Here is a 26740-nt window from a genome sequence, read left to right on the forward strand (position 1 = left end):
AGCTGGGTGAAAAATGGTGCTCTTGCTGAGTGCTATGTATAGAAGGGGCAAGAAAAGAATTTCATCACTATGGCATTTCTTATTACTCTATGCAGCTACATGTCACTTGGAAACTTTTGAATTCATATGCTTACAGGCAGCAAAAGAGATATCAAGGAAAGTTTTGTTGTCCTCTATCCACAGAAAAGTAAATGCTGCCTAGACGTTCTTCTACATGCTCAATCTAGAATATGATTGGACAAGAGAATAGTGGCAACTGATGCGCAGTAGAACCTGTCATCAGAATGTACAGTTTTTTTTCCCCTTTTCCCAATTCTACTGGATACAAGAGAATTGCAAACATACAAGCAATACTAGGACATCAAGATAAAAGAAATTGATTGAAAGAACAACCTTTGTTACTGATGCGCAGGTTACCCATAGAGGTTATCAAGAGAGGCTATCCATATTCCACAATTGTGATGATAATCAAAATAGTGGCAACTGATGTGGGGATTAAGAACATCGGTTTCTCCCAGGCAACATGCAACTAATGTAGAAACTGGTTTCAGTGGTGCTTGTGCTCCATAAATTTAACAATTCCATTCACTTGATAGGTTCCATTTCTTTTTTTTTTAATCAGAAAATAGGTTCCATTTCTTCATTGGTACCACTAGATGGTATGCCCTTTTTTCTGGAGAAACCCTTGAAGTGAATAATATAGATAGATAATCTTATAACTTGCATTTCTTCTATAGTCACCCTCTCGATTCTTTAGATAAACCTCCTATGGTTATGTGTCAGTAAAATACTGTTTACACAGTCCAATGCTGAGACAGAATAGAGTAAATGTTTGTGTAGCTTCCGGTCTTTATGGGTGTAATAGCATAAAGAGTTGGCTAAATAGGTCTTTCTCCAGTACCTCTACAGTGACACTCAGACTACAATTCATATTACCAAACACTGATGTCCTGATATGCATTGATATATAAATACATGAAAGTTGATTTCTACTTCAAGAAGAGTCTTGCATAATTTTTCACTACAAAAGACTAACATAATTTCAGATCTTATCTGTGCCAAGTTGGAAATTACTTGCTAAATATACTCTCGATTAAAGTAAATTCTTATTATTACTATTGTAATTGGTGTATCTTGTCACTTCAATAGTTAGTTCAATACTATGAAGAGGATCTTAAAGGCATAAAACCCCCATATACATTTTATTTGCTTCTATATTAACCACTGTTTCGTTTTTTCTTCTCTTCTCTCCTTTATCTTTCTTTTCTTCTTAATTTATTTCTCTTACAGATACAATTCCTCAAGAGGAAAAAAATCACAGGATTATATGCAACAATCATAACAATCTAGAAACTAATTAAGTAGCAACATGCATTCAATCCAAAAAGGGCAGGACATTATAAACTCATCCATCTAAATTCCAAGAATGTAGCCAAGTTGGGGGAAATCCAGCTTTAGCAACATCAGTTGATATTTACTTTGCAAACAAATGCATGTTACAATTCTAAAGAAATTGATTGTAGTTGAGAAAATTGATCTGAGTATATTCACCTAAACAATAAAAGTGTACAACAATGATTCTTCATGCCTCTCATTTAGTCACATATATTCAGCACTAGGCTCACAGAAACATATTTTAAAGCTTGTAAGTGGAATATGCATACCAGTCATGCATTACTCCTATAAGTCCACGGTCATATATAACAGGCAAGGTATTGGGCCCACTAACAGGGACAACATTCATCACCCAACAATCAATCTCTAGATCATGTAATGCTGCTGCAAACCTGAAATGAACACAATATTCAACCAATCACTAAAGAAGAATAATCATAATTGATTTCGCATCTTTCTTTAAAGAAGTATCCAAAACATGAAAAGAATTTGAACCATCTCCAACCCACATGGGATCATAAACTAGGGAAATGTTGAAAGAATACAAATACACTAGTTCATACCCTCCAAACCCAGCCCGCATGTCCATCACATTCCGTAGCTTTAACTTCTTCCAATGGAAAGCACGGATATAGCTTTCTATTACTTCATACCAATATCTTGATTCAGCCTTAAAGAGCTCCTTTCTGGATATATAAGCATCAATTTCTATGCTCTGGAGCCTATCTGGGGGATTATGCAGGCGAGCAGGCCATGCAGTAATATTAGCTCCATACCCGTTCTCAGGTAGTCGGGTTATACATGCTTTAAGACCAACATACCTGCAAGAAGCATGACAACAGTGAAAGCTTTGTTAAACCAACATTTTTTGGGGAAGGGAAGTTTGAAGACTAGCACTATTTCATGCTCATGATAGATTATACTGAAGTACAGGCTAAAAAACCCCATGGAGGGACCTCATCCATCTTTTACTGAACTGAAGTTACAGGTTAAAGACTTCCATTGAGGAGAGAATCAATCCCACACAATCAACTCAACTCACCTTGCCATTTGCAAGACTATCAGCAAAATTGTTGGCTGACCTTGGAATCCATCTGAAAAGAATGTTCATTGTGGTTTGTGGAAGCCAAAGCCTAGCCTATCTGATTTGATAGAATAAACCTCTCAAGGCCCTGTGACAGTGCCAAAATCTTTAATCTAATCAAATTGTTCTGAATAAACCAATTTCAATGACTGGGAAATTGATATTTGGATCCTCTGCTTCAGAAGAGACAGGCTGACTCCCCTAAACCACAAGATATGTTTTTCAGTGTCTGAGCTTGGGATGCAGATAGTGAATCTTCTATTAGTTTGTTATTTCAAGCTCAGAGCACCTAGAAAAGCTCATAATTGATACTTCTTTCCATTTATGTGCTAGGGTGGAGGAGTCACCTATTTTTTTTCCCTTATTGTTCAAGCATAAAGGCTTGATTTTTAACATCTTCAAAGTATATGGGTGCTTCCCATCATTTACTGGAGACTTCTTCCACAGCTAGCAGATCAAGGGCCTTAGTAAGAGGGGAAAGACATAAAGGGACAAACTTCCTTTTGTGGTAATATGGATCATCTGGAATTAAAGGAATGCTGACATTTTTTTTTTACAACAAGAGCACTCCCCAAGAATAAATCTTGAATAAGGCAATTGGAACCACCAGATCATGGCTGACTATTTGCAAAGGTTTCAAGGAAATCCCCTTATCATTATTTACTTTTTACAACTCAGTATAGACAGTACACAGAACTAGCACATGTATACTTTCTGGGCCTTTTTGAGTCCCATCATAGTACTTACACTTGTACTAGTTGTATATGAAATGCAAGTTCCGTTAATATGCAGCATTCTTTTTTCCAAATACATTTCAGATTTACAATGATTTTCTAACTTCATCAAGAAGTGGTACAAGCTACTCTGGCAGCTTGAGATGATTAGGAACTTTGGATACAGTATACGGATTTTATTTTTTGTAAGGTAAAGTAATTTCATTAAAGGGGCAAAATAGACCCCAAAGCTATACAGTCAAACATTGTACAGGGCATTAAGGCCATTACTCGATGTTCATCCCAGCCATCTGGGATCTTGGCAGGGGTAGACTCAGTATGGTCCTAACATTTGGCATTTTTTTCACAGAAAGTAGCTGCCCTCAGACTTGAACCTGTGTTCTCATGCTTGCCAGCCTGAGATTTTACCATTACACCAAGTAATGGCCCCTAGTGAGACACTGAACAAACATATACAAATAATCTTCTGCTGAAAGAAACAAAAAGCATGAAGAGTACCACCCTTTAGCTCACTAAACAGTCTCTCTCGAACAGAGAATGAAACAGTAACATTACTAAATTCATTTCTAACAGAAATCCAAGCATAGGCTAGTGTAGAAGTTCTCATCTTCCCGAGTTGCTTTTCTGTTAAAGATTTGAGAGTTCCTTTCCAATCCATATGCACCAAATAACCATCACTGGTACAACTCTCCATACTGCCCTGCCTTTGTTGTTATATATATATATATATATATTACTTAATTATGACATCACAGATTGATCCATTTGACCCAACTGGTTGAACTGCTAACCCATCATGTGGACAGAAAAGTGGTCCCCTTCTAGGTTGGTCTTAAAAATACTACAAGATGTTTTTTTTTTTTTTTTTATGTTAAACAAGTTCCCCCCTCCTTTCCCACCTTTTTCACACCAAAATAGTGTGATTCTACTTCCCAATAATTTAGAACTACAAATAATCCTACCTTTTCCCATCCCATCTCGTGACATCCCATAGACCAAATGTGGGAAGGGAAATTCAAGAATATTCCTTTTTCTCATTTCATCCCACAAACCAAACACAGCCTAAGGGATCTATGGAAACTCAGCTCACATTCAAAGTGAACAAGAAAAGGGTAGATTTTCATGCCATAAGGGCGGTGTATAAACAGGTGGCCACAAGTCAATGACACAGAACTTAATAGATTTTCTATTACATTATTCTGTGCTAATGATGCCCAAGATTAAATCAAGGGTTCAGACCCATTGCAAAAAGGATTCGATCTGGACAATCCATTGCAGAGTTGCTCAGCTCCTCTGGATAAGGTTTTTGGGGCTGTTTGAAGCTCAGTTCTGTTTACCAGAAAATGTGCTAGCAGTTCTTCAGAGCTGGCATCTGAAGGGGCTTTCGAAAGAAGGCAAGGTAATTTGGAGAGCAGGTCCAGCTTTAGTGGTCTGGACAATATGGACAGAAAGAAACAAAAGAATGTTCGAAAATGTGTTTGTTTCAGAGGATAATTTATGTAAAGGTTTTTGGGATAGGATGTATTCATGGGTAGGGGCTCATAATCCTTTCAGGAATAGATCTTATAGCTCCTTTTGTAATCCTGGAGCTCTTTTTGTATCTACGCTTACAGAGTAATCTTGTAGTTTGACGTACAGCTTCTGGTTGAGCACTGCACAGCTCCTTGTTGTGCAGATTTGGCTATTGCTTTTTGTCTAATATATTACTTTACCTTTTCATAAAAAAAAAGGACTCAATCTATCCCAGATAAGAAAATAGATAATGATAAAAATTTAAACAAAACACAAATACACCCAAGTGTGAACTGTGAAGGAGTGATTACAATTCAAACATACAGGGAAACAAGAAAAGCTAGAGCTGGCAAAGATTATGGAGTAAATTAACTCTTGAAAATATTGGACCGAGGCAAGCAAAATTATCTACCACATAATCTTGGTTGGCATTTTCCTTATCCTAACTTTTTTTTAATAGATGGGACCAAACAGTGTGTTGAGCAGGAGGCCAAGAAGAAGAAGAAAAGGAGAAGGAGAAAAGAAGAAGGAAGAAGGAGAAGAGGAAGAAGAATAAGAGGCAACTGAGTTAAGGCCTCAACAAAACTTAGCTTCAGTCGAGTGAAGCTTTGCATTTATACTATTCTGGCAATACATAACAATATGCCTACAGAATTACAAAAATACCCCTGCGGGTATTAAGTCTGTGAACAATACATATATTACACCTGTTAACACTCCCCCTCAAGTTGGGGCATAGATATCAATCATGCCCAACTTGTCACAGAGACCTTGATGTCTGGAATGGGCCCTTTTGTAAATAAGTCTGCTAGTTGGTCTTCAGAGCTGATGTATGGAGTGCATACTTCGCCTGTGATGATTTGTTCTATCATGTAATACCAGGTTGGCAGCGATACTGATAGCTGCCTTGTTGTCACAGAGTAGAGTCATGGGTTTACCAACTGGAAAACCCAACTCTCCCAATAGATTCTTTATCCACATACCTTCGGCTACTCCGTGTGCCATTGCACGGTACTCAGCTTCAACACCGGATCTAGCTACCACGATTTGCTTCTTACTCCTCCAAGTAACAAGGTTCCCTCCTACAAAGGTGCAGTAACCACTAGTAGATCTTCTGTCACTATGGGATCCAGCCCAATCCGCATCTGTGTAAATTTCAACCCTCAAGTGTCCATGTTTCTGGAATAATAAACCAGCACTCGGGAACTTCTTAAGATACCGAAGTACTCTCTCTGCTGCTTCAAGATGGGTGAACCTAGGTGCATGCATGAACTGGTTGAGGACACCAACAGCATATGCTATGTCTGGACGAGTCATAGAGAGGTACAACAATCTTACTACAAGCCTCTGAAATTACTTCACATCCTTAAGAGGTTCACCTTGGCTGTCACTTAACTTATGGTTGGGGTCAATGGGAGAGTCAGCTGGTTTAATCCCAATCTTTCCAGTGTCCTTAAGCAAGTCTAGGACATATTTCCTTTGGGAGATGAAGATACCCTTTTTTGATCGGGCAACCTCAATTCCAAGGAAGTATTTGGCAAGTCCTAGATCTTTCACTTCGAACTAAGTGGCAAGGAAGCCCTTCAAACTTTGAATTTCATCCTCCCAGTCACCAGTAACAATTATGTCATTCACATATACTATTAGGGCAGCCATTTTACCTTCTACCCTTTTTAAAAATAGTGTTGATCTGACTGACATTGCTTGTATCCCCTCTGCTGAACTGCAGTATGAAATCTGCTAAACCAAGCTCTTGGTGATTGCTTCAGCCCATATAAAGACTTCTTTAACTTGCACACTTTTTGTTCACTTCCTTGAGCCAAAAAACCGGGGGGTTGAGCCATATAAACTTCCTCTTCAAGGTCACCATTCAAGAAGGCATTCTTGATATCGAGCTGATGTAGATCCCAATTCAGATTGGCAGCAAGAGAGAAAAGTACTCTAATAAAGTTCATTTTGGCAATAGGGGCAAAGGTTTCTGCATAATCAACTCCATATACTTGAGTAAAACCGTTTGCCACTAAACGAGCTTTATACCTCTACACAGTTCCATCAGCCCCATGCTTAACAATGAACACCCATTTACATCCAACTATAACCTTACCCTTAGGGAGATCAACAAGTTCCCACGTGCCATTCTTATGAAGAGCATCAATTTCTTCCTTCATGGCATTTGTCCATTTTGGTACTGAGAGAGCTTCTGCCACATTCTTGGGAATAGGGATACTGTCAATGGAGGTAAGGAAGGCACAAAATGAAGGTGAGATGTTCTCATAGGAGACTCTTGACAGTGTAGCCGGTCAGAGAAAGGTGGAAGAGGAGAGAAGAGAAGAGAAGAGAAGAGAGGAGAGAAGAGAGAAGGTTTGCAATGTAACAGTACTGGCGGCGCCAGTGTTTATTTTACTATATATAGGGCGATATAAATAACAAGGAAAAAGACCCTTGTGCCCCTGAGTACAATAACAGACATAACTAAAATAAAAAACGAAATAAAAAACGAAATAAAAAACACTTTAACTAGACAAACAGGCCCTAACAACTGCAACTAAGTTATTTTAACATTATTCCAACACTCCCCCTCAAGTTGGAGCATAGATGTCAATCATGCCCAACTTGTCACACAAATCTTTGTGCCGCACATGATGAAGACCTCTAGTGAAGATATCTGCAAGTTGCTCTTCCGAGTTGACATATGGTGTGCACACTTCTCCAGTTTCAAGTTTCTCTCTGATAAAATGCTTGTCCACTTCAATGTGTTTCGTCCTATCATGCAGAACTGGATTAGCAGCAACATTGATGGTTGCTTTATTGTCACAGCAGAGTGACGTAGGATTGCTTACTGTGAAACCCAATCACCTAACAAATTTCTTATCCACATGAATTCCGCAACCCCATGAGCCATCGCTCTATACTCTGCTTCAGCACTGGATCTAGCCACCACACTTTGTTTTTTGCTTCTCCATGTGACAAGGTTTCCTCCTACAAAGGCACAATAACCACTGATAGACTTTCGGTCATTGACTGCTCCTGGCCAATCTGCATCAGTATATACTTCCACTATTAAGTGACTGTGTTTCTGGAACAACAAACCAGCTCCATGAAACTTCTTGAGATATCTCAAGATCCTCTCTGCAGTCTCAAAGTGAGTTGTCATCGGGCTGTGCATGAATTGACTAAGGACACCCCTGCATAGGCAATACCAGGCCTGGTCATAGACAAATAGAGAAGTCTCCCCACGAGTCTCTGGAACATCTTTACATCTTTCAAAAACTCTCCCTGACTGTCTCCCAGATGGTGATTAGGTTCAATAGGTGAATCAGATGGTTTTACCCCCAACTTGCCTGTATCTTCTAGTAGATCTAGTACATACTTCCATTGGGAAATAAAGATACCCTTGTGAGAGCAGGCAACTTCAATTCCAAGAAAGTATCGTAAGGGGCCTAGATCCTTCACCTCAAATTTAGAGGCTAAGAATTTTTTTAGTCTCTGGATTTCAGCCTCCCAATCTCCTGTGATCACTATGTCGTCCACATACACAATAACTGCAATTTTACCTTCACCTCTTTTTACAAACAATGTATGATTTGACTGGCATTGTTTGAATCTCATTTGTTGGACTGCTACATGGAACTTACTAAACCAAGCCCGAGGTGATTGTTTCAATCCATATAGAGACGTTTTCAACCTGCACACCTTTTGTTCACTGCCTTTGGCACAGAACCCTAGGGGTTGGGTCATGTACACCTGCTCTTCCAAGTCACCATTCAAGAAGGCATTCTTGATGTCCAATTGGTGAAGATCCCAGTCAAGATTTGCCGCCAAGGAAAGGAGAATCCGGATGGAGTTCATCTTCGCTACAGGAGCAAAATTCTCTGCATAGTCCACTCCATATACATGTGTGAAGCCTCTTGCTACCAGTCTAGCCTTGTACCTTTCAACAGTTCCATCAGCTTTGTGTTTCACTGTGAACACCCACTTGCACCCCACTAGTTCCTTCCCCTCAGGAAGATCTACCAACTCCCACGTACCATTTTTGTGTAAGGAATCAATTTCTTCCTACATTGCATATGTCCATTCAGGTTTTGACAAAGCTTCTGCCACGGTCTTAGGGATGGGAACACTATCCACAGAGGAGAGGAAGGCACGGTACGAAGGCAAAACATGCTCATAGGACACAAAGTTAGAGATAGGATGATTAGTGGTACAAGATCTAACACCCTTTCTCTTAGCAATAGGAATTATAAGATCATTGGGGACATGTGAATCAACATTTAAATGAGCAATGAGAGCAAGTGTACCTAGCTGATGAGACGGATCTGCCTCGGGTGAATCCGATGATGTTGGTTGCATAGTGTCCGGCTCCACAGCTCTTGAACTCTGCTGGCTCTTATGACGACGATGGAAAACCCGGAATGGAGGAGGATCGGGTAAAGGAGGTAGTTGAATCTAAGTCGTCGCCTGTTTCTCTTCAACCCTACTCTCCCCCTGAGGAGAAACCGAGAAGAACGGTTGACTCTCAAAGAATGAGACATCAATGGAAACATAGTACTTGCGGGCAATGGGATCATAGCAACGATACCCCTTTTGAGATGAGGGGTAACCAAGAAAAACACAAGGAACAGCCCGAGGGTCAAGTTTACCACGAATAGGTGATAGGTTGTGGACAAAACAACGACACCCAAAAACACTCATCGGAATGATGGACAGCGGGGCTGTAGGGAACAGGAGCTGATGTGGGGCCTTATACTCTAGTAGCCGAGAGGGCATGCGATTGATGATATATGTCGCACACAATACTGCATCCATCCAGAACTGTTTTGGCACATTCATATGAATCAGCAAGCCACGAGCAACTTCGAGAAGGTGACGATTTTTTTGTTCAGCCACACCATTTTGTTGGGGTGTCCTGGCACAAGAGCTTCGCTGAAGTGACCCACTTGAAGCAAAGAACTTCGTGAGATCACTATGGAAATATTCCTTTGCATTGTCCGACTGGAAAATATGAATTTCCATTTGGAACTGAGTGAACACCATGCATTGAAAATCTTTCACAATTTGTGGCACTTCGTCTCGAAATCGCATAGGGTAAACCCAAGTGTATCGAGAATAATCATCAATCAAAGTAACAAAATACTTATAGCCAGTCGCAGTAGGTAGAGTAACAGGGCCCCAAACATCAGAATAAACAATATGAAATGGAAATTCAGATCTTTTATTTCTTAAAGGTAAAGAACTTCTACAATGCTTACTCAACTGACAAGTTTGACACTGTAACTGACTCACTGACAGAGATTAAAACAACTTTGGGAACATAACTTTTAACGACTCAAAAGAAAGATGACCTAAACGACTATGCCATAAATAGGCATGACTCTCACTCAACGAACTTGTGGACTTAGTCGCCACTAGACCAGCATTATTCTCCAACACGTAGAGACCATCCACCATGCTTCCTCTACCAGTCGTCTTCCCCGAGGCCAAATCCTGAAACACACATGAAGACGGAAAAAAGGTGACTGAGCAGTTCAAAGAGTGAGTAATACTACTAATGGACAACAAATTAATAGGTAATTTCGGAACATGAGGACATTAGGAAGAGTAAGGCCAAGTGGGAGAGATATGGTGCCTCAGCCAGCTATGGTAGAAAAAGAACCATCAGCCAATCTTACCTTATCTCTCCCTGAGAGAAGGTTATATGTCTGGAACAAATTTGACTTACCGGTCATGTGATTTGAGGCTCCGGAGTCAATAATCCAAGGTGAATCAGTAGTATGAGATGACACATGGAAGGCTATGGCATTACCTGATGTAGACGCAAATGAGGTAGGAGTAGGCCCAGAATCCACCTGGCGGAGAGTCCTACCATACAATTCCAAATGTTCACGGAAGGAGTTGATAATATCTTCCTTAGGGTCAGAACCGGGATGTCTCTCCTGAGTTACGGAAGGACTAGTCTCTGTCGATGCCAAATTAGCTGAGTTATACCTTCTTTGATTCTGCTGGCCTAGTTTCTTGCCCTGATCCGGTGCTGACTTCTTACCCAAATCCTGTGCCCATTTAGGTTTTCCAATGAAGATCCCAGCATGTATCTTTAGTGTGTCGTGTCTTCTGGCAGTGAGTGCACCAAAGCTTGCTTTTATCTTCTGTTTTTTTCTGAGTGTCACCCCTTTTAAAGCCACCTTCAACATTTATATCTGAATTTCCCCGAACTGTTAGGGCAATTGACTCCCCTTCTACACCATTCATCACACTTCTTCTGCTTTCTTCTGACTGCACCAAGGCATAGACCTCCTGGACTGATGGCAAGTCTTTACTACCCAAGATTTGTACCCTGATGGACTCATATGACTGATTCAGCCCTAGGAGAAAGGCAAACACGCGTTGCTGTGAACAAGTGACTTATAGGCCTTTGCATCTTCATCACACTTCCAATTCACATTCTGATAGTGATCAAGTTCTTTCCATATTGATGTCAAATCAGAATGGTACATCGAAAGACTCCTCTCCCCCTGCTTGCAAGTAGAAGATTCAGCTTGTAGTTGATATATCTTGGCATAGTGTCTCTGTTCTGAATAAGTGGACTTCGCTTGTTCCCATATCTCACAAGCAGTTTCAGCCCACATAAAAGTTTTCCTTGTGGCAGCATTGAAACCAAGAGCCAAGACATCACCATACTGTTCTCTTGGTTCCACCTATCATGCTCAGCACTTCCATGCTTCGGTTCCTTTACTCTCCCATTGATGTATCCTATTCACCCCCTAGTAGTGATGTAGAGTTTTATCCCCCTAGACCACTCAAGGTAATTCAGACCATCAAAGGGAATTACAGCCACGGGAAAGCTCATATACATTCCCCCACTCACTCCATTGTGGCTCCCTGAGATCTCTGAAGTAGCAGAATTCTCAGTCGACATGGTCAAGCAGTTAATCAGTCCCACACACCGGACTTAGGACCCCTCTTTACTCCACAAAGCAATGCTCCACTCAGTTCACACCCACACACTCGGGTTTACCAACTAAATTGAGCACAAACAGTACCAAATTCTGGACAAACCTGAGGTAATATTCGGCAGTTTCAGACCTGTATAGATTTATCAGTCCCCACCTACCAGAATTCCAGAATGGCTAACAGCCCCTAATCAGCAGGAGAGATCCTTCTTGCTTATAGTCAACTCAAACCATTGAGAAGACAGGTCAGCATTGACCTACAGTTGTCTTAACACATGAACAGGATCACACGATCCAAGAAAACTAGGGTTACACAGGTTCGACAGCATTCAGCCGCCCCAGATTCATAGGGTTTTCACTCGGCACATGACCAAGGAGAGTAAAGAAGAGAAAAAATAGGGAGAACTATACCAGTCATAGCTATTCTGTAGTCCAGAATCAGATTTCCTTTCTGCTAGTCTGTTCGATCTATTCTTTGGGTTGATCGATCTTCTCTTGACAGTAGGGTTGATCGATCTGCTCTCTTTTAATCAGCATTCCCCTCTGATACCATCTTTACAGTGTAGCCGGCCAGAGATAGGTGGAAGAGCAGAGAAGAGAAGAGAAGAGAAGAGAGAAGGTTTGCAATGTAACAGTACTGGTGGCGCCAGTGTTTATTTTACTATATATAGGGCAATAGAAATAACAAGGGAAAAGACCCTTGTGCCCCTGAGTACAATAACAGACATAACTGAAATAAAAAACGAAATAAAAAAACACTTTAACTAGACAAACAGGCCCTAACAACTGCAACTAAGTTATTTTAACATTATTCCAACAAAGACAAAGTTGGAAATGGGGTGTTTTGTGGTGCACAACCTAACACCTTTCCTATGAGCAATAGGAAGTTCAACATCATTAGCAACAGGGAGGTCAGAACTATCATTGGGAGTCAAGTTACCTGAGAGGGTATGATCTTCCCCCGAGGAGTTTGATGGCACTTGAGGTACAGCTTCTGGATTCTCCATAGCTCTTGAACTTGGTTGGCCTTTATGACAACGAGAAAAAACACGGAAAGGTGAAGGATCAGAAAGAGAAGGGGGAGAAGGAGAAGGATTAGGAAGAGGAGGAAGTTGAACCAGTTTCTCTTCATGCCTACACTCCCCCTGAGGAGAAACAGGAAAGAAGGGCTCATCTTCAAAGAAGGTAACATCCATGGAGACATAGAATCTCCGAGAAACAGGATCAAAGCAATGATACCCTTTCTGAGAGAATGAGTAGCCAAGAAATATACACAGGATAGCACGAGAGTCCAATTTCCCCCGGGTGGGAGATAGGTTTTGGACAAAGCACCGACAACCAAAAACACGATGAGGGATAGAAAGAAGAGGGGCCTTAGGAAAGAGAAGCTGATGTGGGGCTTTGTACTCTAACCAACGAGAGGGCATTCGGTTAATGAGGTATGTAGAACAAAAGGACAGCCTCAAGCCAAAATCGTTTGGGAACATTCACGTGGAGTAGTAAACCCCGTGCCACTTCAAGGAGGTGTTGGTTCTTCCGTTCAGCCACACCATTTTGTTGTGGCGTACGGGCACAAGAGCTCCGATGAAGAGAGCCATGTGATGTTTCTTGGTACCTTGTTGCTCGGGTCTTCTAATTACATCTGAGCCTTGCTTCTTAGGTAAATCCTGAACCCACTTTGGTTTCCCATGGAGATCCCAACAAGTATCTTTGGTGTGTCGGGGCCTCTGGCAATTAGTGCACCACAATCTTTCCTTATTCATGATTCTAGGTTTAGAAGTACTCAAAAAACACAGGTACACTGCCTTACAAAGCTGTTACAGTCCACAACTAGGCACTTGCTGATTTTCAGTTTCACAGAGAACCAAACACAAACACTGCAACTGCAGTACTAGGGGTTATCACCTACACTATGTAGGAGTTCACAAAAAACACTATACGAACTGCACATGCAGTGTAACCAGGTCTGAAAGACCTACAGTTCACAACTTTGATACAGCTTCTCAGCCCAAAAAAGGCACAGTTGGAGCAGCAATACGAGTGGTAATTCACCACACCTAATCGGCTAATATCCACTTTCCAGGGCAGCCGAACAGTCACTCAAGTTCTAGGGTTCATCAATAGCCCCTTAGAGTGCAAACTAGGGCAACATACAATCGGAGGAAGGGGAACAGTCCCTACTCAGATTCTGGAACATTAATAGTCGTGCAAGAAGCCATAAACAGGAAGAGAGAAAGAAAAATCTTAGTACCAGCAATAGGCAGCACAGTCGTCAGTCATGAACTCGAACTTCCCTTCAGGTCAGATTGCAATAGGTAGTCCAGTCATGAACTCGAACTCCCTTCAGGTCAGAGCCTTCCTTCGAACATCTGGGATGGATTTCTACAGTCCTCTTAGCCGAAGCAACCCAGTTACCAGCAAAAAACATGTAGCTGAACCCTTTTTCTGTGCTAGGAAGTTGAACAGTTAGCATACTTATAGTAGAGCCCTACTCGGCAGTGAAGACTAGCCGCAGACTAGAAAAGCTTCCTCCTCCTTGTCTTCGAGCATCAGTACTATAGCTCCTTCACAGCAGAGGAGAGAGACCTCAGTTAGTTGTTTTCTAGGCCTGGACGAATCTGCTCTGATACTATGTTGAGTAGGAGGCCAAGAAGAAGAAGAAAAGGAGGAGAAAAGAAGAAGGAAGAAGGAGAAGAGGAAGAAGGATAAGAGGCAACTGAGTTAAGGCCTCAACAAAACTTAGCTTTAGTCGAGTGAAGCTTTGCATTTATACTATTCTGGCCGTACATAACAATATGCCTACAGAATTACAAAAATATCCCTATGGGTATTAAGTCTGTGAACAGTACATATATTACACCTGTTAACACAGTGTAATCCCAATGAAGGTGGCACATCTCAGAAAAGGCCTTCTATTTCCTCAGGCCTCTTGATTACGCAGGGTTATTGATATCCTGGTAAACAGGATCTGATTAGTGAAATGGTCCACTGACAGAAGTTACTAGGAGGAGAAAGAAAAAACTCACTGCATGGAGCCAAGCTTTTGAAAGCAAACCAATGTAATAGTCTTGAAATTGCTTTATTCAGAATATTATTTAATATACAGATATTAGAAAATATCTAGAAGAAACAAACAAATAAGAAAAATAATTCCCAAAGCCTAATTTTACAATAAAGTATCCAATGGTTTTCTCTTATGTATTCATAATTGCCAATATAGAAAATCTTTAAACATAAAAAATTATAGAAATTATTATTTTCATTCCAGTGCTACAAATATTCCTTTGTTATGCATTCACATAACTAACAAGTTTATGTCAATGGAGATACCAAACATTGTCAGGGTTGTCACTGAGATCACATAGTGGAGGTTGGGCTCCAGCGCCGCGATTGATGTAGCAGCTGTTGTTTAAAGGCTTCCTCCATATGGCAATATATCCCTCCCTTTTCACAAGTTCCCAACAAAGGCGTAAGGTAAGTTCTTCCATATCTGTGCATAAATAAATCAACATATGCATTACTTGCAAGAGGAGGTCCCATGGCGTTTGTCATTTTCTGATGACATAATATTAATTGATGAAACTAGAGAGGGATTAAAAGAAAAATTGGATTTATGGACAAATGCCTTAGAAACAAGAGGATTTTAAATAAGTAGTATTAAACAGAATATGTGCAATGTAAATTTAATAATAACAGTGGAATCACGATACACTTGGGATTGGAGACCACAAGATATCTCATTGTGTTCTCTTTTGTTACCTTGGTTTGATAGTCCACAACAAGGGAGAGATTGAGGATGTTGCCCACAGAATGAGAGCAAGATGGGTGAAAAGGAGTGCATCAATGGTCCTATGTGATAGGAGAATACCAGTTGGGCTAAAAAGAAAATTTGTAGATAGTTAAAAGGCCAGCAAAGTTGTATGGAGTTGAATTTTTTTTTAATGAATTTGTATGGAATTGAATGTTGCACAATCAAGAAACATGTCCAACAAATGAGTGTAGCAGAGATGTGAATGTTGAGATGAATTAGTGGGAAAACCTAGAAAGGATAGAATTAGAAATGAACTTATTTGAAGGAACCTAGGAGTAGCTCCAATAGGTGATTGTTAAAGTCGACTGTGTAGGGATATTTTAGTCTTTATGTTTATGTTTAAGTTGCTGATGTGTAAAGTTCTGTTAGTACTTGTGTAAGGTGTCCCTTCATGATTAATAGAAATATATAAATAGATCTGGCCAACTAGAGAGAGACTGATTTTCTCTCTTGTTCGAACCAGACTTCTCTCCTTTATTTTCTTCTTTTCTTCTTCTTCCTCTTCTCCTCTTTCTCTTATTTCTACAGTCACTATTCTAACAGAATTCAAAGGCAGATTGGATTATAATATGGTATCAGAGCCAGGTTGAGCTAATCAAATCTGCCCAGGATTCTGATCTTCACGCATCCAGTCTAGGGTTTTCTTCTTTTTTCTTCGCCATCAGTTGGAGATAAGGGAAGGGGCTGATTCGAGTGATTTGTAGGAAGCCCTCCCCTAATCGATGAAGAGAAGAGGGCTGATTCGAGTGATGCAGTGGGTGTTGGTATAGTCTGATTTTCTGGTAATTAGGTAAGTGGTTTTTTATGCAGTTTTTATTGTGAATCAAATGATGAATATGTTCCAGATCGTATGGTGGAAATTCAGGTTGTAGTGTGTTAGGGTTTATGCAAATTTCAGTGTGGTTTGAAGGGGGAGTGATTTTCGAGTAGTGTGGTGAGTTTTCAGGTAGTCGTGTGGTAGGGTTGTGGTGTAGAGAGTGCAGAATTCAGCAATAACAGGTGCTGAGAACAATGTGGTTTAGTGTGCAGTGTGTAGAATTCAGCAATAACAGAATTCAGCAACGGGAGACAATAGTGACAATAAAACTAGTGTGATGGTTCCTACTGACTACCTGAATGTTCAAATGACCTCTATCAAGTTGAATGGAGAAAATTATGTACCTTGGGAAAAATCTGTAGAAGTCTTTCTTAAAGCAAAGAAGAAAGTGAAACACATAAGGGAAGAAAAACCCTCTACTGATTGTCATGAGTATGGTGACTGGAACAAGAAGATGCTTAGATTATTACATGGTTATGGAACAATATGGAACCCAAGATTAGTATGAATTTCATGTTTCTTGATACTGCCAAGGAAGTGTGGGACCATGCTAAGAAACTGTATTCAGGCCAAAACAACACAACTAGAGTATATCAGCTGTATCAGGAATACTTTAATTTGCAACAGGGTAATTAGAGTCTTGAGGAATACTATGCTAGCATGAGAAACACTCGTAATGAGCTGAATGTGTATCACCCCCTCACATCTGATGTTAAAATTCAGCAACAGTAGAGAGAACAACTAGATGTGACCTGATTTTTTGTGGGGATGAAGTCTGAATATGAACCAGTGCGGGCACAGATACTAGGAGGATCAGCTCTCCCTTCCTTAGAAGAGGTGTTTGCTCGACTTAAGAGGATTTCTATTGGATCTAGCGAGAATTCTAGTGTTTCCGATAGATCCGCCTTTGCAGTATCAAGGGGCCATGGTGTTAGAGGTGGAGCTCGGGGAGCTCAATTTGGTTGTAGTGGTAGCAGTGAACCGGTATATGGCCGTAGTGGTGGTGGTGGACCTATGTATAACCGTAGTGGTAATCGTAGTGGAGGTTGAGATTCAGGGGGAGTTCATGGCAGAGGACGTAGTTCAGGTCCAAGAAGATGTACACACTGTGGTATGGATGGACATACCATCAATTATTGCTATGATTTGCACTGCCCACCTTCAACTTGGGCCAATCATTCTATGACTAGTAATAGCAGCTTTAGACAGAAGAGCCATTGAGCTGATCAGATGCCCCCTACATCCACAGATGTTCTCGGGAAGGAGATGATGAGTGTTCCCTTGATGAATATGAGAGGTTTGTTCAAGCCACATCTCAACAAAATACAGCCACTCTTGCACACTCAAGTATGGTTTGTCTGGCATCCACACCCAATCCCTAGATTATTGACTTTGGAACCTCCGATCACATGACTGGAACTCCAAGTGTGTTTTCTTCCCTCTCTCACTACCCAACGTCACAATCTGTTACCCTTGCTAATGGTTCCACATCCTCCATTTGTGGTGTTGGTAATGTTAACATAGACCCTTTACCTTTATCCTTGGTTTTGTATGTCCCCAAATTTCTTTTTAACCTTATGTCTGTTAGTAAGTTGACAAAGTCTCTTAATTGCTCTATCACTTTTTACCCTTCTTCGTGTGTTTTTCAGGATCTCAAGACGGGGATGAAGATTGGTGGAGGGCATGAAACTGGTGGATTGTATTACCTTGATGGTGGTGGAAGTACATCAACAGCTCTCCATACATCCCTTTCTCCTCTCTAGTGGAACTATTGATTTGGTCATCCGTCACTGAATGTTTTGAAGTCTCTTGTTCCTTCATTGAGTCATCTTTCTGTTTTGGATTGTGAGCCATGTCAGTTGGGGAAACATCATTGTGTTTCTTTTACTCCTAGGGTTGATAAACGTATGTCGAATCCTTTTTCTTTAGTTCATTCAGATGTTTGGGGTCCTAATAAAATAATGCCATACAATGGGTATAGATACTTTATTATTTTTGTTGATGAGATATTCAAGGATGACATGGCTTTATTTAATGAAAGAAATGAGTGAATTGTTTACCATTTTCCAAAAATTTTATGCTGAAATTTGCAACCAATTTGGTGTCCACATTACAATTCTTCGTTCCAATAATGGCCGTGAATATTTTTTTACACCATTTCAAGAATATTTGGAACAACATGGCATTATCCATCAGACGTCATGTACCTACACCCCACAACAAAATGAGGTGGCTGAGAGAAAGAATTGTCATCTTTTGGAAACTGCTTGATCCCTCATGCACCATATGAATGTACCCAAACCTTTTTGGAGTGATGTTGTGCTTACTTCTTGCTTCCTGATTAACCGAATGCCCACGTTTATCCTTGATGGTCATTCTCCCTTCACCACTTTGTTTCCTACCTTGTCTCCGTTTCTCCTTTCTCCTCGGGTTTTTGGGTGTGTTTGTTTTGTTTACAATCTAAGACCGGGAAGGGACAAGTTAGATGCATAATCCATTAAGTGCATCTTCCTTGGCTATTCCCAGACCCAGAAAGGGTATAAGTGTTATAATCCTAGTTCTCAATGTTCCTTTGTGTGTACTGATGTTACTTTCTTTAAGTCCATTACATTTTTCTCGAGGCTAGGTAATGTTTCTTCTTACTCACCACCTCCTCCCTTCCACTTCCAGTTGCGGATCCCATTCCACTTGTTTCAGATGTGACTAAATCTTTGCCTCCGGTGCCACCACCTGTTGAATGACCACCTATTCGTCGAGTGCATACACATCGCCAACATGTATTGGCTCCTCCACCAGCTCCATCATCGTCAACAGATCCGGCAATTGTTCCCACACCAGCCCCAACCCCAATTTCTGAACTTGATCTTCCCATTGCCTTGCGAAAAGGTAAATGCAATTGCACCCTTCATCCTATTTCTAATTATGTTTCTCTCACTCACCTTTCTGCTTCCCATCACCAGTTTATCTTCTTGTTATCCTCTGTTGTTGTCCTTACGAATGTCCAGAAAGCTCTTGCCTCTCCAGGGTGGCACCATGCAATGGAAGAAGAACTCTCAACTCTTACTCATAATTATACATGGGACCTCACCACACTTCCTCTTGGTAAGTAGGTTGTCAGTTGTATACACTGCTAAGTACTTACCTGATGGTAGTGTAGAGCAGTTGAAAGCTAAACTGGTTGCCAAAGGGTACTCCCAAACATATGGTATTGACTACACGGATACCTTCTCCCCGATTGCTAAGATTGGTTCAGTTCGTGTTGTGATATCCCTAGCTGCTATGTATGATTGGCCTCTCTTTCAACTTGATATCAAGAATGCTTTCTTACATGGCACTTTACTTAAAGAGGTCTATATGGAGCAACCATCGGGGTTTGTTGCTCAAGGGGAGGATGGTAAGGTGTGCCGACTAAAGAAGGCCATTTATGGACTTAAACAATCTCCTCGTGCATGGTTTGGTAGGTTCAATGAGGTGGTAAAGAAGTTTGGTATGAAACAGTGTCAAGTTGACCACTCAGTCTTTAGTTATCACTCTCAAGCTGGAAAGATCCTATTGGTGCTATATGTAGATGATATTGTTATTACCGGGAATGATAAAGTGGGAATTGATAGGTTGAAGATCTTTCTGCAGGAACACTTTCAGACAAAGGACCTTGGTAAACTAAAGTATTTCTTGGGGATAGAAGTAGCAAGGTCTAAGCATGGTATTAATTTGTGTCAAAGGAAATATGTTCTTGATTTGTTGGAAGAAACAGGATTGTTAGGTGTCAAACCAGTTGAAACACCTATGGAAGCAAATGCTAAGCTGAGCAGTGATATGGGTGAAGAGTTTGAAGACCCTAGCAGGTACCGGCGGCTAGTAGATAAACTAAACTACCTAACCATTACTCGGCTAGATATTTCATTTGCAGTTTGTGTGGTAAGTCAGTTCATGCGGGTTCCACATTGGGATGCAGTTCTAAGGATTGTGAGGTATTTAAAGGGGGCTCCTGGTTGTGGCTTGATATATAAATAGAAGTGGAGGAAAACTTGAAATAAAGGGATATACTAATGCTAATTGGGTTGGTTCTATATCTGATAAGAGATCCACTACATGCAATTGTACTTTTCTTGAGGGTAATCTGGTGACATGGAAAAGTAAGAAACAGACAGTTGTAGCAAGAAGTAGTGTAAAGGCAGAATATAGAGCTATGGCTCATACTACTTGTGAATTAGTGTGGCTGAGGAGCCTTCTACAGGAGATGGATACACCATTGACACTCCAATGAAGCTCTACTGTGACAATCAAGCTGCAGTCCATATCTCTTCTAACCTGATGTTTCATGAGAGAACCAAGCATATAGAGGTTGACTATCACTTTGTGAGAGAGAAGGTGCTAAGTGGAGTGATAGATACTACATATGTTAACACAGGAAACCAATGGGCATAGTTGTTTACCAAAGGGTTGAGTTGGGGAAGAGTGGACTACATATGTAACAAGCTGGGACAATATGATATATACTCACTAGCTTGAGGGGGGAGTGTTAATGTCGACTATGTAGGGGTAGTTTAGTCTTTATGTTTATGTTTAAGTTGTTGATGTGTAAAGTTTTGTTAATACTTGTGTCCCTCACTTAAGTAGCGGCAAAGGTGTCCTTTTATGATTAATAGAAACATATAAATAGATCTGGCCGACTAAAAAGAGACTGAATTTCTCTCTTGTTCGAACCAGACTTCTCTCCTTTATTCTCTTCTCTTCTTCTTCTTCTTCTTCCTCTTCTCCTCTTTCTCTTATTTCTATAGTCACTATTCTAACAGAATTCAAAGGCAGATTGGATTATAATAGTGATAAACAAAATTTTCAACGCGCCAAGGCAAGGCTAGGTGACGGGGGCACCTTGTCGTTTAGTTGCCTAGGCGATGGATTTTTGTAAGTAGAAGCATGTATCCTATGGTAGTTTCCTAGGTTCTATAATCATATTTCCTTAATAAATATCTATAATTTTCATAAGAGAAGTATAAACTTCATGTATAGAAAATCAGCATATTCCAACATATTCATGAGAAGAAAAAGAAGAAAAGAAAAGGTGGAAGAAGAAGAAATTAGTATATAAACACACAAAATTAGTAAAGAAAATAAGAAAATGTGTTGATTGGACAACATTTTATGTTCTTCCTTGATTATTGGTTCAGGTTTTGAAGTTTTTGAGGGTTCAACACAGCACTTAGCAATGTTTGTGTTGATTAAACCCTAACAAATAAGAAAATAATAAAAAGAAATTAGTATATAAACACACAAAATGAATATTTTAGTTTAAAAATGTCTATTTTATAATTATAACCTCAAAGAATTAAGAATACAAAAGTTTTTTATAACACACTATAGAAAACTACTTGGCGATTAGGCGGGGCAAGCCTCCAAGGGCACCTTGTTGCTTAGGCGTTGCCTTGACAACTACATGAGGTATAACTAAGATGGTTTGGTCATGTGCAAAGAAGACCATCTCCCACACCAGTAAAAAGAAATGATAGGTTACCAGTTGAAGAGTCTAGAAGAGTTAGGGACAGACCAAAAAGACCATTGGTTGAGATAGTGAGAAATGATTTAAGGGACCATAACCTAACAATGAATATGATAATCAATAAACTGGAATGGTGGAAAAGGATTCATGTAGCTGACCCCAGATAGTTGGTACAAGACTTGATTGAGTTGAGATTACTTGCAGCATAATCGCAGGTTTGAGAATCATCGGTCATCATCATGGAGTTAGAAACTGAATGTCATTTAATATTCTGCCAGTTGTAATCCCCTTCCTATTTATTTTCAATTACCATTCTAGGTAACATTAATGAGTACTAAGGAGGGATGGACTAAAACACCAAGTGATGATCAGGGATTCTGCAATTACATTAAACAGAACAATGAACAATACAAATTCCTTAATCTGTAACTCTAAAATCACATTCTTTTTTATTGGTAACCGAAACTTTTATTGATTAATAAGTTCTTAAAGCTTACTTTTGACAGCATCTATTTGGATAGCTACCTTTCCATTGTTCTTGTAGGTTCTCATCATGTTTATAAACAGGTTCTGCTGCCCAAACAAAGTATCCTCCAGCTCTTAGCATCCTGTTGACCTCAAGGAGCAAAATACCATCTTCACAACGGGAAAAAAAAGCATGATCAATACTAAAAGGAAAAGTTTTGACAATAAAGCATTGGACAGACATAAACACATAGAGACACATATACATGTACCATGTACGTATATGCATATACAGATGTGCCTATACATGTATATATGTAACTATCATACTTAAATCTGTGTCCAAATTGATGCTATAAATTTACCGGAATAACTACTTTGACCATGTTAAAATAATTATACTTATTTAAAACTTGAAATGTGAAATAAATAAACCCATACCATCTTGGGTCCAATTAATTCTACACATTGAACAGTGTATCAAGTCAAAAGCCTGGCTTGGATATAATAAACGCTGGGTTGCAAAGGTTGCTACCATAGCAGGCGCACCACGCTCTAGAGCAAACTGAATCTGGTTCTCATGAACATCTTTTGGTGCTATGGATAGAGTATTTACATTATGTGCAAGAAGAAAGGCACCAAAACTAGCTACTCCACAATCCACATCCAAGGCAATTTGGGTATGATGACCAAATGCTATATTAGGAACCATCTGCATATTCAGGTCAGAAATGAGAATAAATGTCACATGGAGGAAGACAGAGAGAACTGAATATTTATCTCTCTTCAAACAACTCTGAATTTTGTACACAACAGACCTTCAAAATCTGATCCAAGTATTGGTCTGCCCCATAGATAAACTGGGTTGCACCTCCTAGAAATTTATATTTATCTTTCTCTCTTGATATCCAATTCTGACCCCCTTTGTCTTCAACCAAATGTGTATATGGTACATTGTTGGACCAAACCTGTAATCAATAATTATATCTTTGGTTTTTTATAAGTAAAGAAATTTTATTGCCAAGTGGAGACTGAAACCAGCATACAAGAACAACCCTAAAGGCAAACAAAACAAAGAACCCAAAAAAAAAAAAAAGAAAAAAAGAAAACAGATCCTCAAGGTTCAAAGATTGATCACCACCCACCCATTACAGAAGTTTGAAAATTGAAACCCTTCAATACCCTTGAAGATGGAACCCAAGATACAATAGTTCTTAGAATGCGCCAAGTTAACACCTGGACCTCATGTGTTTTCTCTCCTTCCATATGCATCAACAAATAGCAAAAGGATACAAATTCCATAAGATTCTTCCCCTTTTACTGAAGGTTCTATCCAGCCGGGATTCCACTAGGAAAACTAGGTAGTCAGGAATGACCCAATTTTGTCCAAAGAAGGGTCATTACTTGGAGCAATGGTAAATTCTCAGGATGGAAAGTGTGAAAATGCAGTTTCGAGTCTGAAAATAGCCACTTTGTGCAAAAAAAAAAAAAAAAAAAAGGCAAAGGTTAGGACAATATCCAATCTAACCCACCCAAGACCCCAGACAGCTGGGACCAACATTGAGTAATGGCCTTTTTTAGCTGGGTAAAAGTGCTTTTCTTTGTACTAAATGGTCAATAGTCAAAGTGAATATATAGTGAAGAGAACTTGAAACAATCATTTGCTAGATAGAAGTTTGCTTTAGAACCAATCAAATATAAGAAAGGAGCCTAAAGAAAGCATGGGAAGTATAGTATGAAAACTTAGTTCATAGTGATAAAGGTGCAAAATAAGCGTTTAGGAGATATAATGATGGTTGAAGAAACAAAAAGAGAAGATGGAAAGTTAGTCAATTAGGGTTCATGGTTCCTAGATAAATATGAAAACAAAATTATATAAAAGCATGTACAAAGGCAACCCTGCCTGACTTGCAGAACAATATTTGCAGAAATTATATAATTTCTTCCAAGTATACCAAGGAGTTCCTAAGGAGGAGCTAATAATATTTGCAGAACAATATCACAGGTTTCTCGTGTTTAGTTGTGCTTTTTAAATGGTTTTTGACACAGAAATATGATGAAAAACTGGAACTTAAGTCAGATATGAAAGAAAGGTTTATTTCAATACTTCTCCTAATAATCCAAATGCAGATTACATTTCTGGTTAATTTTAGATTTAGAGTTATAACAATCAGCAATAAATCTATATAAATATTAACTGGCATTTTATACATTGTTTTTTATATAATTGCATCATCTAATACAACTGTTTCATGCTAAATTAAGCAACTCTGAAAAAATAAAAACTTGAGACAAACTGTATGCGGACTCTTTCTATAAACTCATTGTCAACAACCAGCTGGTACTTGGATGGATGAAGATAGCGTTTCCATTTAAAAAGTTTGGAAGTGTCTTTTTGGCTGTCTCAATGAATATTTGTAACTTATTTTTCCTTGATATTAGAAGGTTCAACTCTGTCTAACAGCCTTTTTGCATTTGGCCAAATGGATTTTGTTCCCAATATCCGCTTTTCTTTTCTGGAAAGTATATTTTGTATTCAAGTATAAAACTAGCATTGAAGCAATCTGCCACACAGCCTTTGACATAGAACATTCATATCTTTATTTTCAGATTTCCTTAATATATTTATTTTCCAAAAAAAAAAAGTTCATAAAAATCTATTTCACCAACATCAGGACAAGTCAGGTGCAAGTGCACAGCTTTGGAGTACATACAAGCATTGAACCTGCAAATACCTAGATCCATAGAATAAGCTAAGAGAACTCCCTCTTTGGCTTCAACTGAACTTTCATGTAGATTTAGTATGAACTATAGAGTAGTGTTAATACAAAATTGAAGACTGGAAGTTACAGCCCTGTAGGCTCCGTATATCACATTATCAACTACAATACTGAACAAACAGTAAAACAATCTCAAAGAAATTCAATGAAAAATAGGTGTTTTTCTTTACCTTGTCTCTGCTTTTTGGCCATGGTATTGGAGCCTTGTAATCTTTAGGCGCTGGAACCAAGCAATTCAAGCCTTTTCGCTTCCCAGGACAATGCCGCTCATACTTCTCCCCTCTCTCCGTCGACTTCAGCTTCTGAATCTCCTCCACGTTATCCAAGCAAGGTATATACTCTCTCATACTCTCGGGGCACAGCTCAAATCTCTTCACCTTAAGCCTAACCTTACCTTCCCCACCGTCTGCTTTTCCCTCATTTCGACTCAGACTCTCCCAACTCTCAATCAACTCCGGATCAAACTCCCCCACCTCAAACTCCTCGGACATCCTCCCGTTCTCGTCCAGAATCCCCGTTCTCTGCACCCTCGCTGGCGGTGGCGGTGGCGGCAATGTCGGCGGCGGCGGCGGAGGAGGAGGAGGAGAATTCGTTGTGGTTAGTGTTTGATTGGGTGCGAGAGAGTCGAGGTTGGAAGCTTTGTGGGCGTTTGGGGAGATGGCAACAGATGGGGACTGAACATCAACTGGGTCTTCTTGGCGGGAGTTGTAGAAGAAGAGTTGGTCGTAGCCATCGGAGTAGTGTCTTCCGAAATAGAACAAAGCGAAGGAGATGAGAGCAAAAGCTGAGAGTTTTATAAAGAATGAAGTCTTAAGGATTTCTGGGTTGTTGATGCCTTTCATGGCTTCATGAAACTATGATCCAATCGAAGAAGAAGAAGAGAATGCGTTTATGTTAAGAGGATTTGAATCTATCGGTTCTGCATATTCTTGAAATCTCTTGGTAGTGTGAGAAGAAAACAATTGCAGAACTGGGTTTCGTTTCGTTTCGTTTTCTCCTCGTTAATATGGAAAGCCTCGCAAGTCTCAAAGGTGACGACTGACGAGCAAGAATATTTCGAAAACGAAGAAACGAATCGAACAGAACTGGGCTCATTTGTACCAGCATAAATGTATGGGAGTTGCAACTTGGGAATGCAAATACTGGTTCAATTTTGTTTCATGGTAGTTCAATATATATATATATATATATATATATTATGCTTCATGCAGCTGAACAACCGGGGTAGCCATCCCCCATACGCCTATTTTTGTTATAACTTATTAATTACTTATTGTATTTATTATATTTTTGTTATATTTATTGTATTTGTTGTACTTATTGTATTTTTGTTATAACTTATTAATTACTATTTATTAGAGATTAAACTATTACTTGAGATTATACTATTTATTGACTAAGTTAATATATTTTTAGTACTTATTGTATTTTTTTCATTAACAATATATTTTCAATAATTGTGTATTTTTGTTATAAACTATTGTTATTTATCAAAAATGAGACTATTAATTTAGTTGAAATTATGAGTCTTCATGAGTTGGTTCGGTTAGATTGTAGGCTATTTGGCCAAGCAAATTGACCTAGTCAGGTTGGAGAATTGACCAGCTAAAACTAACTAACCTTTTATGAAAACCAACCCACTCAAGTTGTACTGGTTTGGATTGATTTATTGGTTTGGTCAATCAGTCCAAAAGA

At 39.6% G+C, this 26740-nt stretch overlaps 1 protein-coding gene across 1 annotated transcript in view; it reads right to left on the reverse strand.

Annotated features, from left to right (window-relative positions):
- Window positions 1-26218, reverse strand: part of LOC148873868 (putative methyltransferase PMT11) — a 28269-nt gene extending 2051 nt beyond the window's left edge. The window contains exons 1-7 of the mRNA XM_088963668.1: window positions 25216-26218; window positions 23084-23233; window positions 22707-22977; window positions 22326-22436; window positions 15003-15162; window positions 1959-2216; window positions 1665-1787 (exon numbers count right to left, since the gene is read on the reverse strand). Coding sequence (XP_088819794.1) covers window positions 1665-1787; window positions 1959-2216; window positions 15003-15162; window positions 22326-22436; window positions 22707-22977; window positions 23084-23233; window positions 25216-25887 — 1745 coding nt within the window. The 5' untranslated portion in view covers window positions 25888-26218. The remainder of the gene's footprint in view (window positions 1-1664; window positions 1788-1958; window positions 2217-15002; window positions 15163-22325; window positions 22437-22706; window positions 22978-23083; window positions 23234-25215) is intronic.
- Between the last annotated feature and the right edge of the window lie 522 nt (window positions 26219-26740).

Source organism: Nelumbo lutea, chromosome 1 (genome assembly GCF_056320005.1).
Source record: "Nelumbo lutea isolate HS-2025 chromosome 1, American lotus-T2T, whole genome shotgun sequence".
NCBI classification, from domain to species: domain Eukaryota; kingdom Viridiplantae; phylum Streptophyta; class Magnoliopsida; order Proteales; family Nelumbonaceae; genus Nelumbo; species Nelumbo lutea.